The sequence below is a fragment of the Cryptomeria japonica genome, chromosome 8 (assembly GCF_030272615.1).
Source record: "Cryptomeria japonica chromosome 8, Sugi_1.0, whole genome shotgun sequence".
Taxonomy (NCBI): Eukaryota; Viridiplantae; Streptophyta; class Pinopsida; order Cupressales; family Cupressaceae; genus Cryptomeria; species Cryptomeria japonica.
In genome coordinates, this window is record NC_081412.1 from 506,263,924 (window position 1) to 506,282,002 (window position 18,079).

At 38.9% G+C, this 18,079-nt stretch overlaps 1 protein-coding gene across 13 annotated transcripts in view; it reads right to left on the minus strand.

The window, feature by feature from the left end:
• LOC131071141 (uncharacterized) overlaps positions 1-18,079 on the minus strand; it is a 74,768-nt gene that overhangs the window by 11,341 nt on the left and 45,348 nt on the right. For all 13 annotated transcript variants that reach the window (XR_009112476.2, XR_009112474.2, XR_009112475.2 and 10 more), the window contains exon 2: positions 12,375-12,523. Coding sequence is in view for 4 of the 13 variants with exons in the window: in XM_058006850.2 (XP_057862833.2) it covers positions 12,375-12,523 (149 nt within the window). In the remaining 9 variants the exon portion in view is untranslated. The remainder of the gene's footprint in view (positions 1-12,374; positions 12,524-18,079) is intronic.

Sequence of the window (18,079 nt, forward strand, 5' to 3'; positions counted from 1 at the left end):
ACTTGTGTTTCTTCTCACAAATCATCCGCAGCAGTCTTCTAGAACAGGATTATGGAAGCAGAAGAGCAAGGAATAAAGAAAGATTCAATATTCAAACAGCAGAGATATAGGCATTTACTACCCACAACAGAAACGCAAATGAGCAGCAGCTTCAAGGGCAGAATTTAGATTATTTTAGTTATGATTCAAGGGGAGATGAAATCAAGTAACTCAAAGAATAATTCTAATAATTTTCTTTTTAAACCAAGCAACTGTTTATTTTATTAAATCATTATGAAAGTTTGATTGTCATCAGGGACATCTGCCAGTTTGATTCAACGGGAGATGAAATCATGATTAACCAAGTAACTCGGGAAAATTGTTTTAAAAACCTTTTTTTAAACCAAGCAACTATTTTTTTTAAACATTATTAAAGTTTGGATTGTCATCAGCAAAATCTGACCACCCCCAGGGCGGTTGAGGGACATCTCAAACATCCCCAGCTGCCTGGGGAATGGCCAGACGTCTCTTGAACATTTCCTACTGCTAGGGCCTGTTTCTGAAAAGTTTCCAAGTTCATAGATTTTTGGGGATGGCCAGGGGGCATCCCCTTCTGTCCTATCATTCACAAAACACCAATGGGTACAGGGATGGGAGTTTGATGGCTAGGGATGCATCCCCGTGGAAACAGACCTCAAGACAAATACATGAAATAACATTTCATTCAAAATTTTGATTTTAGTAGATTAAGGGAGAGGGATTCTTGCTGCGATGAGGTGATTCTGAAAAGCACTTTTTGTGCCCTACATCTGATTTTAAGGCTCGAATTCAAGACTGCAGTGGGTTGCAGCATTTGAAGCTTATTATCTGGATACATCCATCATAGTAACCAGACTCAGACTCAGACTAAGCACAGACAACTCAAGCTGATTTTAGACTCAACCTAAGACTCAGTTGACTTGGCAAATTGAAAAATACATCAGATATAGATATTTCTTTAAGGAATTAAGGGTTTTCCTATGCACTTTTCTTTAAATCAACTTATAATATATATAAAGGTTGAAAACTATTCAATTACAAGCTAGTTTGACCACATACACATGTATATATCAAACGAGTACAAAAACAGATTTGTGCTAGAGGAAACAAGATTTTTAAATATTTAATATCCTATGAGTTTTTGGTGTACAAAACTGATGGATTACAATATCTATGGCATCAAAAATAAAAATCACAACATGGAGTCATGAACTTGGAGAGAGGAGCTTTTATCACTCGGCCCAGCATCAGTAGCTCTAAAGTGCAGCCCATACTCATCCCATAGATAGGTCCTTGATACTGTTGCAGTTATAGTAGCATTACTCATGATCAGAATTGACTCGGGAATCAAAAAAATTCAAATGCATGGGATTTTATTGGGAAATTAAAAATGCTGCTTTTGCATCGAGCACAGCACAAAACAATTTTTATTGTTTGCTTTTTAAAACCAGAATAGTGGTCTGGGTGTGGCAGCCCCAAGAAGGTCAGGATCAAAGGGCAAAGCCCTCACCCAAAAGGCCAGATAAAGCCTTCGAGGCCATAGGGACCTTCATGGCAGATACCATTTTCATCTTTTTGGCTGTTAACCAAGCTCCAAACCTATAAGTTGCCAGTTCTGGCTCGGATCTTGGTTTGGGTTCGTGGATCCAACAAAAAAATTATTTTCGAGGTTGGATATGTTTTGGGTTCATCCATACAAAAACATGCAAAAATCATAAATTTATACATTTCAGTGATCTAAAAACCAAGAATATTTGAACCAATATACATTTTCCCAATATTTTTAATATACAAAAATATTTATAAGCCTTATGTACTATTAATGAAGTTTATATATACTATCTTAATAAAATTATAAATAAAATTAATATTAATATTGATATAGTTAATTTTTAAATATTATTTTAATACTAATTTTATTAATAACTTTAATAAAACATAGTTTGTGACCTGTATATTTGAGCAGAGTAAGGATACAACATAGTTTAAAAGTTAATTTTAAACTTACCTTTAAGAATTGATATCTCTTTGTGTTTCAAAGCTCTGCCTTATTTGTTGAGATTGGACCATCTATCCTAAGCCACTTTCAGCACAGACCTTGGTGGGGTCTGTATTAGAATATTTAATTATATTTTAGTCACCTATATTTAGTTCCTTGTTTGATGGTCATTTAGCTTTTTAGTTAATTAGCTTTTAAGCTTTATTTAGCATTTAGCTTTTTCTTTTTAGTTAATTAGCTTTTAAGCTTTATTTAGCGTTTAGCTTTTTGGTAGTTCACTTTAAACAACTTGTTCTTAATTTAAAAATTCGCCAAACTTTAAAGAATCCCATCGACCCTTCTGATACCATGAAAAAATCGTGGGAGGGTTTTGCTTGATTTTTCCTCAAAAATCAAGGAGTGTTGTTTTACCACGTGATGTCTGCTATTTTGCCACATGAGGTTTGCTGTTTACCACATGATGTCTGGTATTTTACCACGTGATGTTGTCTGGTGTTTTCCTACATGATGTTTGATGTTTTACTGCGTGATGTTTGGTGTCTTACCACGTGGTGTTTTGGGTCTTGCCATGCAAAGTTTCAAGGTTTTGTTCGATTTTTTCCACAAAAATCATTTCAAGGGTTACCATTTTTTTCCACAAAAATGATGATTTGTATCTTCAGTTTTGGAGGGTTTGCCGATTTTTCCTCAAAATCATGGTTTCAGGTTTCAGTTTGGTTACTGTTGACATGTATTTTGTACACCATCATACACAGAATAAAATACCAATAGGCATCTTATCCTCTCTTGAGAAAATAGTCTCTAACTGCTGAAGATCTGCATAAAGGATCAGTTAGGTAGACTCCAAGGTTCTTTTAGTAGGGTCTCTACGTGTGGACAAGCTTCCAGCGGTATGATGTGATTTGCTGTTTCCTCCAAGGGGCCTTACGTATTCCGAAAGTTCAAGATTTTCTAAACTAAAGGAACTTTCAAAAAATAGCAAAAGGAGTAGGGTTTAAAAGAGGTCTAATCTAGCCTAACCCTATGAACGACTTAGTATGGATGAGACTTGGCAAGATTCAACCAACTTCAATTTTGCCATAAGATAACAACTCAATTGAAATTAGTGTGATCTTCTAAGGTAATAAAATGATACTCAATACATCAAAGATCAAGGACACTACTACGAAGGTACATATCCAAGATTCAATAATGATTGAAGATTAAAGGACTCAATGTATTCTCCAGTCGACCACGCAAGGCGTTCCTACAATCAGCAAGAAGCTAGTGGTTTGGATTACGAATCCTACCAAATATCAAATCTCACACTTAGTCTTTCAAATTAACAAACTACTTTGATTGAGCACGATTCAAGTAGATCAAACAACCATGAAGATAACTCAAGAAATTTGCAACAAAACACCATAACTTCAATATTTTATTGATTTCCAAGTCATCATGTACAACAATTGCTTGAATTTCTCTCTTCAAAGCTCAATCTTACTACAAAATGAAATTGCTTCTAACTCTAATCTCTCTTACATCAACTATTAACTCTCACACTATTCCACTATATCTCTATTATAATGAAAAATGGGGGGTACAAATAGCATCCCCAATTACAATGAAAGGTCCAGATTGAAAGTAAATCAATGGACAAGATCATGACACCTAAACCCTAATTAGGGTTTGTTACAAATGGCCTCCTTTTTACTGAACAATATTAAATACATAGCCAAATATTAAATTTGGCACAAAAACCTAGGAGGCATAAACCAATGAGAAATAAGATGTCATGTCATCTGTAACAACCTTTCATCTAGAATCTTATTCCCTTTCCAATTCTCTTTCTTAGCATATGCAATGAATTTTGTCACAATTCCTTCGATTTCTGCGATTGGAATCTCGGGAAGATTCTTCATACTCTCTTCTAAGTGGATGACCTGATCGAATGCATCTAGAAGAGCTAAGTCCCAAGTAGATTCAAGTTCCTTCGTCCTCTCAATCAGGAGCATGATGGCGAACATCTGATCATACTGCTCATCTGTAACATTTGCGTCCTTGCAAAAGATGACCTTGATTCTATCCTCTAGTTCCTGCATTTCCACATCTGTCTCGACCTCGATCCTTCTGCCAAGGATGGTACGAAGTACCTCAAATACTCTGTCCTGGATCGGATTGATCACCTCCTCAACTTGGCTACATCTAGTACTGATGTCCTCAAAGAAAACATTCTTCATATGGAGTAAGGTTGACCAATGAAACAAACTGTGAGGTTCTCCATCCAAGATCCTCTCCTGCGCTAAAATCTTCCTTGATGTGTGTCTAATAACTTTCAAGACAGGAATGATAACGTCCTTGGTATGGGCGAATGCAGCTACTGTTATCATCAAATTGTGGATCATCTCAAGAACCTGGATAGCTTGATGAATAAACTTCATCATCCTTGTTACAAACTCTACAGCCACTGTATGAGATCTATCCATCCAATTACTTGTACGTTGGACCATGTTCCTGAATCTTTCTGCTTCATTGATTGATTGAAGCGGCAATGCTTGTACTAGTGATCTAACTGGATCCTGACGTCCCAAAGGGTCATTGATGTGACTGAAATATGTCCTCCATGCACCGACCTCTCTCTCAAGCTTTCTGTTCTTCTCCATTTCTTCTCTAAGCTTGTCTTTCAATGCCTCAAATGAGTCGGTAGCATCATCTAAAGTCTGCTCTGCTGTGGATGGTCCTAACTCAAAAGTCTGTATATCATATTCCTCTGCTAGGATCTCACCTTCATATTTGTCTACTGCCGGTGTAGCTATCTGCAGTTTTCTGGATCCAGTCTCATCTCGAATCATCTTGGACATCTTGGTAGCCTTCTTCTTTTCTGTTACTTCGTGTGAACGTCCAACAAGGCTCTCTAAATCAATTGCATTGTCTTCGTCCTCTATTACGATCACCTTGGTTAATCTTTCCTTCAACCAATCTGGGATAATCGATCTTGTTTCTTGAACTTGAATCTCTTTATGCACTATTTCTTCTTGTCTGGGAGGAGATGTTATTTCATTGTCTTCTTTGTCTTCATCTAACTCATAGTCTTGGAGAGATCCATCTGGTGAACCATGTTGTGCCTGTCCTTCCTCCTGTCTATCGTTCTGTACCATCGACTCCATGGATTCTTCCACTTGAATTGTTCTCTTCTCAGGTCTAGAAGAAGTACCGGATGATCGATCTCTGTTAGCCTCTTGTTTCTTCTTGGAAGACTCTCTCTTTCCAGGTCTCTCTTTCCTCTTCGAACCTCTTGAATGGAGATTGCCCTCACTGGCACATCGAAGGTTACCTTCACCTGTATTTCTAGGATTAGGATTGCCTTCACTCACACTAGCTCCACCTTCGGCAGGTTTCTCTTCCAAAGTGAAAGACATAGCTATGCCTTGTTCTCTTAACTTCTGATGCTGAATGTCAACCCATCTGCGAGTACAAGACAAGACTGGTGCCATCAAAGTATCTAAATCCACGACCTCGGGCTCATTCCAATCTAACCCTACTGTTTTGCTTTCTCGATCATAGGAAGACTGGATATGTCTACCACTGTCCTGAGCTTGGTCGGCCACTCTGTAAATCCTGCATTTCCTGATGAAATCCAAAGGCAATCTAGAATGCATTTTTCGTTTCACTTCAAGATCATCTAAGAGATTCATCATAAAATCTTCAATCTGATACTCATGCCTAAACCTTCTACCGACCATCTCCTCTAAATGTCCATGTGGATCAAAGCTTTCTCTCAAAGCAAAAGATGAAAAAGAATACAAGGCTAACTCCTTCTCTGCGTCATCCATGGCTAAAGCATTAGGACATACCTCAACTGAATTACCCAAAATAATGGGTACTGGAACTCCATTCTGATGTCTGTGTCTGAATGCCTTCACATATGCTGCCAACTGTCTTGTTACTTCAAGTAACACAATTTTGTCTGTCGGATATCTCGGCAACATGTATGGTGGTAAAGGACATCCATGTACTCTAATATAAGTGAACTTGGGAAACTGAATGAACCAAGCACCGTACCTCTTTATGAATTCCTGGGCATCCTGAGATAACCTGTTGTGAATTCCACCTTGCAACGTCCTGGTGATGTTCATCGTGAAAGTATCATTAACCAACTTATAGTTGCTCCCTGGCGGATGATGCAAGTAGGCATAGGAATCACAAGCTCTGACCTCGCCGGGTCCTCTTCCAATCACTTCTCTGTGAGGTAGTCCTGCGTATTCAACACTCCTGATCAAGGCATAGATGACATATGAACTCATGTGGAAGGACTTAGTAGCCTTGAGTCTCCTCAACTGTACGTCTAAGCAATGGCTAATCATCCTAGCCCAATGTATTGTACCTTTCCCTTGAACAATCACCTGGATGAAGTAAAACATCCACTTCTCGAAATAGAAGGCATGAGGGGCTCCTGTAACTCGGTTGAGCATGGTAATTAAATCTCTGTACTCCTCCTGGAAATCAATCCTGTGCGGTGTGTTCGGGACCTTGCTCAAACGGGGACAACTTTTGAGTAGCCAGTTCTTATTGATAATACTTAGACAAGCATCTGGATCATCTTCGTACATTGATCTGGCTCCTTCTATGCTCTTGTATATCATGTCCCTGTGCTCTGGAAGATGGAAAGCTTCACTTATAGCTTCCTCTGAAAGGTATGCCAAAGTGTTTCCCTCATTGGACACGATCGTTCTGGACTGTGGATCATAGTGACGGACACACTCGATCATCAATTCATGGCACTGAATAGCTGGAGGAAAGCCTGCCGCCTTAATGATACCACTCTCGATTATTCTCCGGGCGACAGGTGATGGCTTACCAATGTAAGGGACCTCTCGAAACTTCTTCGTGCTAAAGTTCCCCAAGTTTGTATCTCCAATGTTGCTCCACTTCGACACGATCTTGGTCTCCACCTCTTCGGTCTTCTGATCTTCTTTCATGAGAGCTGAGCGACTGGTGGATGCTCCCGCCTTCGGGGTCGCCATACCTACACAACATTTCATTATGAGAATAGATTTTGCAATGAATAACATAGATTAGAGGAGAAATTTTAGGAAACTTCATGATAAGTCTTTGAGTTATCACTTCCTAAAATAAAACGATTGAGCTAGGAATTCAAAATTCAAAATATTAAAATATGACGATCAACAAATAAAACAATAAAAATCAAATCGCCATACCTCAATAGAGAGCTAACTCTAGAATGCAAAAGAAAAGGATCGCCTAGGCAAAATTGAGGTATAAATAATCTTCAACGTTATCTCCTCAAAGAAAATCAATTTCGCCACCTTTGTCTTTGACGTGATCTTTCAAGTTCGCCTTTGGCGTGACCTTCAAATCTTGGCAAATTCGCTCAATATAGATCTTCAAATATCGCACCACCTTGGAAGTATTAGCGCCACCTTTGGATGATATTCGCACTTCTTCAAACACACTTCGCACTTTCTTCGTCTTCCTCAATATCGCATGTAAGATAAGTAAAATGATTATGTGAAAATGACAATTTCACCCTCCATATATAGCGCTTGCACCTCTCCATTTATCAAGGCCGACTTGGAAAATATAGCAATTTAAAATGATTTTTTAATTAAATAATAAGACCGACCTCCATATCAAAGCGCCCCAATCGATTTTTTTTTATGATTAATTAATAATTAATTAAATGCCTTTCATTCTTTAATTAATAAATTTCGATTTTTAAACCAAGGCAAAATAATTAATAAATGCGAAACGCCATATTAAATGCCAATTAAATAGGATTTTAAAGCTTATCGAACTTTAGCATTAAAATGAATTCAAAGAGGTTAATTTGGCGCCAAAATTTTGAAAATGAAGTGGACGTACCTCATCGCCCTGGTCCCTTGGAGAGGGACAGGAGCGATTCACCATTTTTGTCATGATTCTTGCGTTTTCAACGTTCAACTCCTTCATTTCCACGTTCCAAATCGATCATCTTATTGGGTTCTTCGAATTAGATTGCCCTGCATGTGCGCATGAGTGTCTTTAGATGTATCATCGCCCTTGTCCCTTGGAGAGGGACAGGAGCGATCCTAAGGTTTTCGCTTGAAATTCTCCATTTTGATACGGATTTTTTCTTGTATCATCTTCCAAATGCCATTTAAAACCTTGTGCGTCTTTATCTTAACGTGATTGTCAAAGGATATCATGTGTTTTGCCTAACATCGCCCTTGTCCCTTGGAGAGGGACAGGAACGATCTCCATGTTTTCACGTTCATCTTGCATCTTCGATCTTCCATTGCTAGGCGAATAACATCATTGCTAGTCCATTCCACGCACGTCCCTCTTGCTTTCATGAGGTGTTTGGATGTTATAAGGATCATCACCCTTGTCCCTTGGAGAGGGACAGGAGCGATCCATGTTTTTTTCTCCGTTTTGAGCTCAAGTTGGTAACATTTAACCTTAGTTCATCATTTATTGCCTTCGAACAGCGTCCTTTACCTTGTCCATCCCCGCCTTGCCTTGACTTTGAAGGAGTATGAGTGTTTTTAATGAAATCGCTTTGGTCCTTGTCCAAAGGACAGGAGCGATATGAGCTCTTTAGCTTATTTGGCAACATTCGGACGTTCAAAACCTTAATATATCACCTTCAAAAGACGCCTTGAACCTTGTATGACCTTGTGAAGCCTTGTCTTAACGTCATTCTTGCATGAGTTGGCCAATATACCTAATATCGCTCTGGTCCCTTCCTGGAGGACAGGAGCGAACTGGGTCTTAGAGTGCAAATTTCTTCAATGTGATGACCTTGGTAACTTGTGCTCGATGAAAATGCCTTGAAACGTTCTTGCCACCCTTCGTCTTGACTTGGATCGGTTTTAAACTTGAGTGAGAAGCAATATAACCACTGTATCGCCCTGGTCCCTTGGAGAGGGACAGGAGCGATCTTGTTCTTGTGGTCTTCATTTCACCTTGTCACCTTCAAAACTTATATTCAACGGGTTCGTAATGCGTCCTTCCATTCATTCATGCCTTGGGATCGATTGAAACTTGGCAAGGAAATCATTTATAACAAAAATCGCTCTGGTCCCTTCTTGAAGGACAGGAGCGAACTAGGCATTTTGGGACCCTTGTTGACATTTTAAAATATTCAATTTATATTCAATGAGTTCATTTCACCGTCTTCCTCGCCACCAAACATGAACTTGACTTGATCTTGGCCTGGATTTTACTCTATGAAGAATATCGCTCTGGTCCCTGGGAGAGGGACGGGAGCTATAATGTACTTCGCCCTGGTCCCTTGGAGAGGAACAGGAGCGATTTTAGCATTCTGGGTCATTTTCCTTCATATTTGCACTTCAAATTATATTCATCTGATAAAACATCTTCCCTTGGACCTCTTCGAATCGTCAAGTCGTCAAAATCTTGCAAGGACAAGGCAAAATTTGATTTGTAGCTCCGGTCCTTCACTGAGGGACAGGAGCGATTTTGCTCTTGGAGGCATTTCTGTGTTCATGAAAATCTTCAATTTATATTCAATGGAAAGATCTCGCCTTTCTCTATCACTTCCAACTCGAAATTCATCTTGACTCTGCAGGGACAGTAAGATATTCGAAAACGAGCTCCCGTCCTTCACTGAGGGACAGGAGCGATTTTGCTCCTACAGGCCAAAATAACATGATTTTACAAGTTTAATCAATTCACGAGGCGAAAACAAACCATTCTCAATGCCCAGGATCAAAAATCAAAAAAGTCAAAATTTGGTCAAAATATTCAATTGGACAAAAATTCACATTTCATCATCAACACTTAGAAAAAAAATTAAGCTCTGCATTCAAAATTCCAATTGAAGAAAAATAGACCAAATAGGCGAAATCATTGCATTCAAAATTGCATCCTAGAAAAGAAGCTCAAAGCTCTCAAAACTGACTGGATTCTGGCTTGAAAAGACGTTAATTAAAACCCTAAGGCTTAACCCTAAATCCAGACAACTGACTGACTAACAAAATCCTAAAAAACGAAGCAAAAGGCGAGCAAAAAGAGGGGGTCCCCATTTTCAATGGGGCGATGTGTGAAATGGTCACAACAGTTACCCAACATCATGTTGGATGGATTCTGGTATTCTTGGTCATTAACACTTTTCAGATCCAAGGAGGGTCTCCATCGCAGCAAAGCGTTCTTTTCATTTGTGATCAAAAGACCTGCAATGTCTTCTGTAGGGTAGTTAGTTGATAGAATGACCATTAAGGGAGGGTATTAGAATATTTAATTATATTTTAGTCACCTATATTTAGTTCCTTGTTTAATAGTCATTTAGCTTTTTAGTTAATTAGCTTTTAAGCTTTATTTAGCATTTAGCTTTTTCTTTTTAGTTAATTAGCTTTTAAGCTTTATTTAGCGTTTAGCTTTTTGGTAGTTCACTTTAAACGACTTGTTCTTAATTTAGAACGTTGTCTTGTAATCTCTATATATACGCTTGTATATTGTTGAATACATTATCCAATTATTGAATCATTCATTCAATTTATTTTTCAGTCTGCCCCCAATAGAGTCAAGAGACAGCACCCCCAGTGAAGTTGAGAGGCAGCCTAAATGAAGAGCTTGGAAACCACACGGACCTTCATGGTGCACACCATTTTCATAATTTTTCAAAAAGCAAAAACCAATGCTTGTAAAGCCAAAAAAACAGTGTTTTGGAGCACTTAATGCACATTTTTCACAAACAGTGCAAGTGAAGGGCTCAAAGTAGCTGAGTACCCAACAAGTACACACCAAAAATTGTCAAAAAACTTGCCATGCCTGCTAACTAGCTAGAAATTATTTAGAAAGCGAAGAAATAAAAAAGCAAATTACAGCCAAGAAAAAAGCATTTTATGTTGGCATTGCCAAAACTGCCCAGGTTCTACCTAGGTTCATCCAGAACAAATCCAAAGTCACATTTCTGCACCACCAGGATCAGAAACTGCATTGTACCAGAGTCCGGATCCAGTACAGATCAGACCCAGATCCAAGGTCAAAATGGATGGATCCAGTAACATAGCTCTTAACACTTCAAAACATAGGCATCAAGGCCATAGAGCAATAATTAGAAGCTAACCAAATGAGAATGAAATGGATATTCATCGAAAGAACGAATGCCCTTATTAATCCAGTGTTTGGTTACTTCAGTAAAATCCAGTCTGATCACTTATTTGTGTGTGTGTCCCCCTTATCAATCCAATGTTTGGTTACTTTAGTAAAATCCAAAGTCTGGTCACTTATTTGTCTGTGTGCCCAACATCTGATCATGTGTGTGTGTGTCCGTGCATGCGTGTCTGGCTGTGTGTGGATGTGTGCGTGTGCACATGTGCGTGCATTCGTGCGTGCGGGCGGGCTTGTGTGGATGTGTGTGTGGGTGTGTGTGGGTGTGTGTGGGTGTATGGGTGTGTGCCATGGGACTCATGAGTCCAGCAAGTCTGACCAGTGCTCACCAGCAAGTCTGCAGGCCTCATTTGACTTGCCTCACCTTGACACTCAGCAATTTAACCCTGATCCCAGCGAGTTTTGTAACACTGATCTCCACCATACAGCCCTGCCATATTCAAAACTTATTTGGATATGCATAGCTATATCTAGGATGTATACAATCTGTAATCAGACACATAAAGAATACAATAGCATATAGAAGACCAAAAAAGGAATGACCACAAACAAAAACTAAAGCGCTCCTCACAGGAAAAGAGACAAAATACTCATTTCAGTTGTTGATTTTGATTTCAGCAGGTTGAGGATGAGGACTTCTTGCTGGGATCAAATGATTCTGAAAAGGGAGTTTTGTGCCCTACATCAGTATTTAAGGCTCAAATTCAAAACAGCAATGGGTTCGCAGCATTTGGGGCTCATTATTGCAGCTTTCAAAAAGAGCAGAGGATATTCAAAAGAAAATGACCTAGCAGGTAAAATCTGCTATATTTAAGTAAGGAGCATGCTAAAACATATTAATTAAGCCAAACGAGATCAGGCTTTTAACAATTGTTTCTTCATCGCACAGATTTGGGTAACAATATTATTTCTACTAAGCTATTCAATTTATAGCACTCTTATAATACAATCAATTTCAACAATGAAAATTTAAACAAAGAAATAAAGTGGAATTCCAGAGTTGCTTTTGCATAAAAAATCTAATGCTACTCCATCATGACAAATTGAAAGCAGCTTTCAAGGAAAATCGGATGGTAACAGGGATGACTGGACCACATCTAGCAACTTTCAAATAACTGTTTTGATATATCAATTTCTTTGCAGTTATTGTTTACCCCTGCCAGTTATGCAATGCATTTATCTCCCAATGTTAAAAAGGAATCCCAAAATCAATCTAGCAATAAGAACATAGAAGTATACTTACAATACTAGAGGAACTGCTGTAAGAAATTTCCTGTTACGAGTCAGCTGCTTGCCATTATCCATCTGTTCCCACCATGTTAACTTGTTGTATATTCCCTGATCTTCCGAAAAAGGAGTACCCTTCTTCCAATGGAAAAAGTGATAGGTCACCTAGAATAAGTTATGAGAAAAGCTAGTCAATATACAAGCAATTGACATTCCAAAACCTTTTGCATTATAATTTCGGGATCACAGAGCATGTGCTCAAGCATATTTAATACAAAACAGTAGAAAGGAAAATAGTTATTCATAGCAGATTGAATATATTGTTAGACCAAGTCCAAAATTTTCATTAGAGATAACGACCAAAACAGTCCCTTATTTCCAAAACTAAGGATAGATATTTTGAAGTTTTGAACAGAACATATAGAGAGTGCATATTATTACCAAAATTAAAGAGAGATATTCTATATATGACATACAAGGAGGACTTGTTTTCAAAACTAGGGATAACATGAAATATTACAAACATAGTCTTCATCAATGTACCCTAGTGATGCATCCCTGAGGTTTTCAAGCCAAGGGGCATCCACTCAATTCAGAGGGTGTTCCTAGGAACATCTTCTCAATTTGGGGGATATTCCTCGGAACATCACCCAAAATAGAAACTATAGGGGAACACCCTCACATTCTAATACAAGAACATCTAGGTGCATGAGTGATCAGCATCAACCATAAATATTTCAGGTACTTTCAATTTTGGCTCAGTTTTATAGTGTTTATGTTAGTTTTGTTTTTGTCTCAAGAGGATTTGCTCAACTCAAAATTGTCTAAGTGGAGAAGAAGTTTAAAGTCTTTGGGAAAAAGTTAAACACTTAGTTTTGACACCTTTTCAGGTTTGCGAACCTGAAGGTTCATCAAAAAGGTTATAAAGTTGGCATTTAAAGTTTTGAAAGTTTGCAAGTTGGCCGAAAAGCTTGGTTCACGAACTCCTCAGTGTTGTGATGTTTTCACACATCGTCCCATTGCAAATGGGGACCCCCCACTTTTGTCCTGCTTTCTAGGTTAGTTGTCTTTGCTTGGTCGTCTAATAATGTCTTTTGCTATTAACCTTTTACTTGAGGTAGCGTAGCTCTCGGGTTGTCAAGAAATGATCAAGTAATGTCTCTCTCTTTGAGTTGAAGTGAGGTCAATTAGCTCTCAGGGCTTAGGAGATGAGCGATTTGGGATGATCATTTCATTTGATCATCAACGTCATATGCCTCCAAAATCAGAGATAAATTGAATCTAAGCATGCATGACTGTCAAAGAAAAGTTCAAGGATGTTTGAGATGAGGACAGTCACAGCATAGGCAATCAGGATGAGGACGTGTTGATGACAAAGGGCCCTAAGATTGATGAAGTAAGTGTCTCTATCAGTGAAATTGCATAAGTGAGGTCACAGTCAGTGACCCCCTAAAAGTCCGACCTGCTTCATCCCACAGTCAGTGACCCCCAAAAAGTCCGATCTTATTTAGTCAGTGGGGTGTCCAAAGTCCAACCTCTTTCTTCCACAGTTAGTGACCCCCTGAAAGTCCGATCTAGACGAAGAACCCTTTTTGCTTAGCAAGATAGACATTTCTAAGAGTAAATGCTTGATGTTTGATGAGAATGAGGTAAATTAGCAAGCATAGGTAACATCTTTTGCTCATAGTCAGTGAGGGGTCAAAACCCCAACCTTGCTCAGTCAGTGCCCCCTCAAATCCACGACCTCCTTCAATGACTGCCAATGCTTGGTAAAATCCCCGCCCAAGGATAGAAGAATTTATTTAGATCAATGATCATGTTAGTGGTGAAGGAAAGATCAATTCAATGTGTTAAGTATGAAGGAAAGAGCAAGTTAGATTATCAAGCAAGAATTGAAGGCATTGTCAATGACCTACCAAATCCCCGATCAGCTTGCACTCACAGTCAATGCCTTATGAAAACCCCGACCTAATCTAGGCGATGCCTACCCAAATGTCCGATCTCCTTTTGATGATTGCCAATGCCTTGTGAAAAGTCTGAACTATCACAGTCAACAACCCCTTGGATCTCCAGCCTGCTTGACACCTCAATCAGTGCCCTATTGAAACCCCAAACTTTCTCAGTCAATGCTCATTGAAAAGTCCGAACTTTTTGGGAAGTTACTTCTAATCTATGGCTTGGAAGGCTAATGAGGAAGGGCAGGTCTCAGACCTGAAATCGAGTAAAATCAGACAAACCAGACCTGAAAGAAAGTTCAAATCAGAATCAGGCACAAAATAAGAGATTAAAACACTTAGGATGCATTTCAGATTAAAAGATTTGAGAAACATGTCTATATCAGGCATATTTGATGCTTCCTTTGTTGGTTTTGCAGGCAGGTCTAACTGGAAGGAGATCAGAGCAGCATATTTAAGTTGGCAAAGCATATGAAAAGAAAGGTGAAGGCTCATCAGCTCACCTACAACATCAAGATCACACCATCCGAGACATTGCAACACTCCAAGACTCAAGCATCATAACAAGGAGATCGAATCATGCAAGAAGAAGAAATGCTAAGGACAAGATCCATACATTCAAGGTGATTGCAATAGATGAGAGGTTAAGATGAAGAAAGTATAGAATGGAGATGAAAGCAAGAGCAAGCATCGGAGTGCATGTGCTAAAGGAAGAAGAATTTTCATAATCTTGAATTTCCTCCGGAAATCCAAGAATCATTGCCAGTACATCAAGGAGATAGTTCCAGAAGAGTTAATCAAAATTAAAAAGATTGATCCCTAGGAAGATGATGCAATTTGGGAGTATCTCCCACCATCATCCCATTCTTCACTACAGCATTCTTCACCACAGGCGCTTGGAAATGTTGAGTATCAAGAGATATGCCTAAATCACCTACCTTTGTGATGAGTTACAAGGATCAGCTAGCTGAGGTGGCAACTAGTCATTGCCAACTCATCTTTACACATCACTTCAAGTTGAGGCGTCCAAATTCAATGCACCTGGCTTATCCCACAAGGCAAATAACTACCACATGTGTGGGCACAAAGATTGATGCACCTACCTATTGTGAGGTATTCACACATCGCCCCATCACAAATGGGTACCCCCACTTTTTTCTTACTTTCTAGGATAGTGTTAGAGTCCTTAGCTATTAGCCTTTACATTGAAGAGGCATAAATGGTCAAGAAGTCGGGAGTCAGGAGGATAGCTCTTCTTTTGGGGATGAAATGAAGTCAAAATGAACATAAAGAGAAAGAGGTGTGATAGAGAGAAACATCAAGTGGGTCAAGCACCAACGAGCCTAGTTTTAACAAGCTTGAATGAATGAAATGAAGGAGAGTGAACAAGAAAACACTAAGTGTCTAGTTTCACTTCACTTCATGGCCATTGCTTTTGGAGCGAATTCCCCTTTAAAAGCCTTGTTTGAGTATGAATTGGAGCGTTTGAATGAAGATAGTGAGTAAGATTTCAATTTGAGAACATCTCAAGAGCTTCTTCTTTAGACCAAAGTCAACTTCATGTTTAAGCCCACAGGAGCGAACTTCATCTTCAAGGGGAGGAGAGCGAACTTCACCTTCAAGCACACAAGAGCAAACTTCATGAATTGAAGGAGGGGAGCGAACTTCATAAACTGAAGGAGGGGAGCGAACTTCATAAATTGAGAGAGGGGAGCGAACTTCATAAAACTGAGCAAGGGGAGCGAACTTCATAAACTGGGAGAGGTGAGTGAACTTCATAAACGGAGCAAGGGGAGTGAACTTCATAACTGAGCAGGGGGAGCAAACTTCATAAACTGAGCAGGGCGAGCAAACTTCATGAATCCAAGGAGGGGAGCGAACTTCATGTGGAAGCTAAGTGTAGAGAATTTCATAAGCCCCTAATTGAAGGCGAACCTGCAAGATTACAAACAAGACCACTACCTTGAGCTGATTTGATGTTCAAAAAGAGTAATTTTTGTGTTAAGTAGATTAAAGGCAAGATTTAAGAATTACTTCATGTGCTTGCCTTGGAGAGCAAACTCTATATCTAAACTTCATGTTTAAGCCCATGGGAGTGAACTTCAGGAATCAGAGGGGAGCGAACTTCATGAATCCAAGGAGGGGAGTGAACTTCATGTCTAAGCCTAGGGGAGCAAATTTGTATCATTTGCCCAAAATAAGATTCAAAACTCCTAATAGGTCATTTCCTTAAGCTGATTTGATGCCTTAACATGCTTAGGAGAGAATAATTTTGAATTTAAGATGATGAAAGGTAAGTTGGAGGGCTACTTCATGAACTGAAGGAGGAGAGCGAACTTCACCTTCAAGCCCAGTAGAGCAAAATTCATGTGCTCCACTCTCAGAGTAAAATTCCTATAGAGGCCTTCCCTAAGGACAGCTTATCATGATTGCATCAATAAATGGTGGAAAGGCTCAATGTTAGAACCCATATAATGAAGAGAAATGAATGAAAATGAGTTCAAAGGCAAGTTAAGGGTAACTTCATGAACATCAGGGGTGGAGTGAACTTCAAGTGCTCTTCTCTAGGAGCGAAAAACAACTTCAAGTGCTCCTTCATGAAGGCGAATTCCTCTCTAAATGCTCTTATTAAACCTGCAAACCACATGAAATCACATAATTACATCAAATTAGGAGGTTATATAGAAGGTATATATCATGTGTGTTTGATGCTTGTTTGTTTGTTTTGCAAGAGATGAAGAAAGAAATCAAGGGATCACATTGGAGGAGGATTGAAACAAGTCTCTCAAGGATCAAATTTCAACATCAAGATTAAGATACAAGGAAGGTACCCTCAAGGGAACTTCATAGACAAGCACAAGAAGGTGATTACACAAGAAGCATTCACTTACACAAAGACATGATCCACAAAACCAATAACATGAAAGGAGCCACAGAGAAAGAACTCCAAAGCAAAGAAGCAGTTGTGCCATCAAGAATTCGTTCCGAGGCAACATCAATACTTCAAAACTAAGAGGAAGCCAAGATCTATACCTTGCACATCCATGATTGAAGCCCTCACGAGGATAGTTTCAAAAGAGTTAATCAAAGTTAGAAGATCATCATCATCACCGCCGAAGTATTCCTTCATGATGATCTATCAAGCCTACAAGTGCAAGTTAAAGGTGGAATCCTAGTCACCACTCACCAATCAGAGAAGTTCCACATCAACATGTCTAGATGCAATGTACTTGACTCACCTGTGATGGCACAAAATTCGAGGCACCTACCCTTACTATCTATTGGTCATGACAAAGTGTGTAATTATTTCATTGGCCCGGATTGAGTTTGTTGTAACAAACCCTAATTAGGGTTTTTCATTAGCCATTGAATTGTATTGAGAGCATTATATTAAGCTCAAGCTCTTCATTTGTAAAGGTTAATAGTTAATAAATGGTGAGTAGTGAATAGTTAGTAGCAGGAGAAGAATAGAATAGCAATTAGAATAGAAGATAGATTAGGAGAAGGCAAAGATTGTTGTCAAACCCTTGTTGTAGAGAACAATTGATTTCATTTAAGTTATGGTGAATTTGATTTGCTGCTTCAACAACTTACATGATCTTTACTTCTCAATTTGTTTTTTTGTTGATTAGATTGAATGGAGGAAATTGTTGAATGCATTTATGTGGAGTCCATTTAGTCCATACCACTAGCCTCTTGCTGATTGTAAGTGTGCCTTGCATGGTCAACTAGAGTGATATGAGCTTAACTTCAAATTATTATGCGT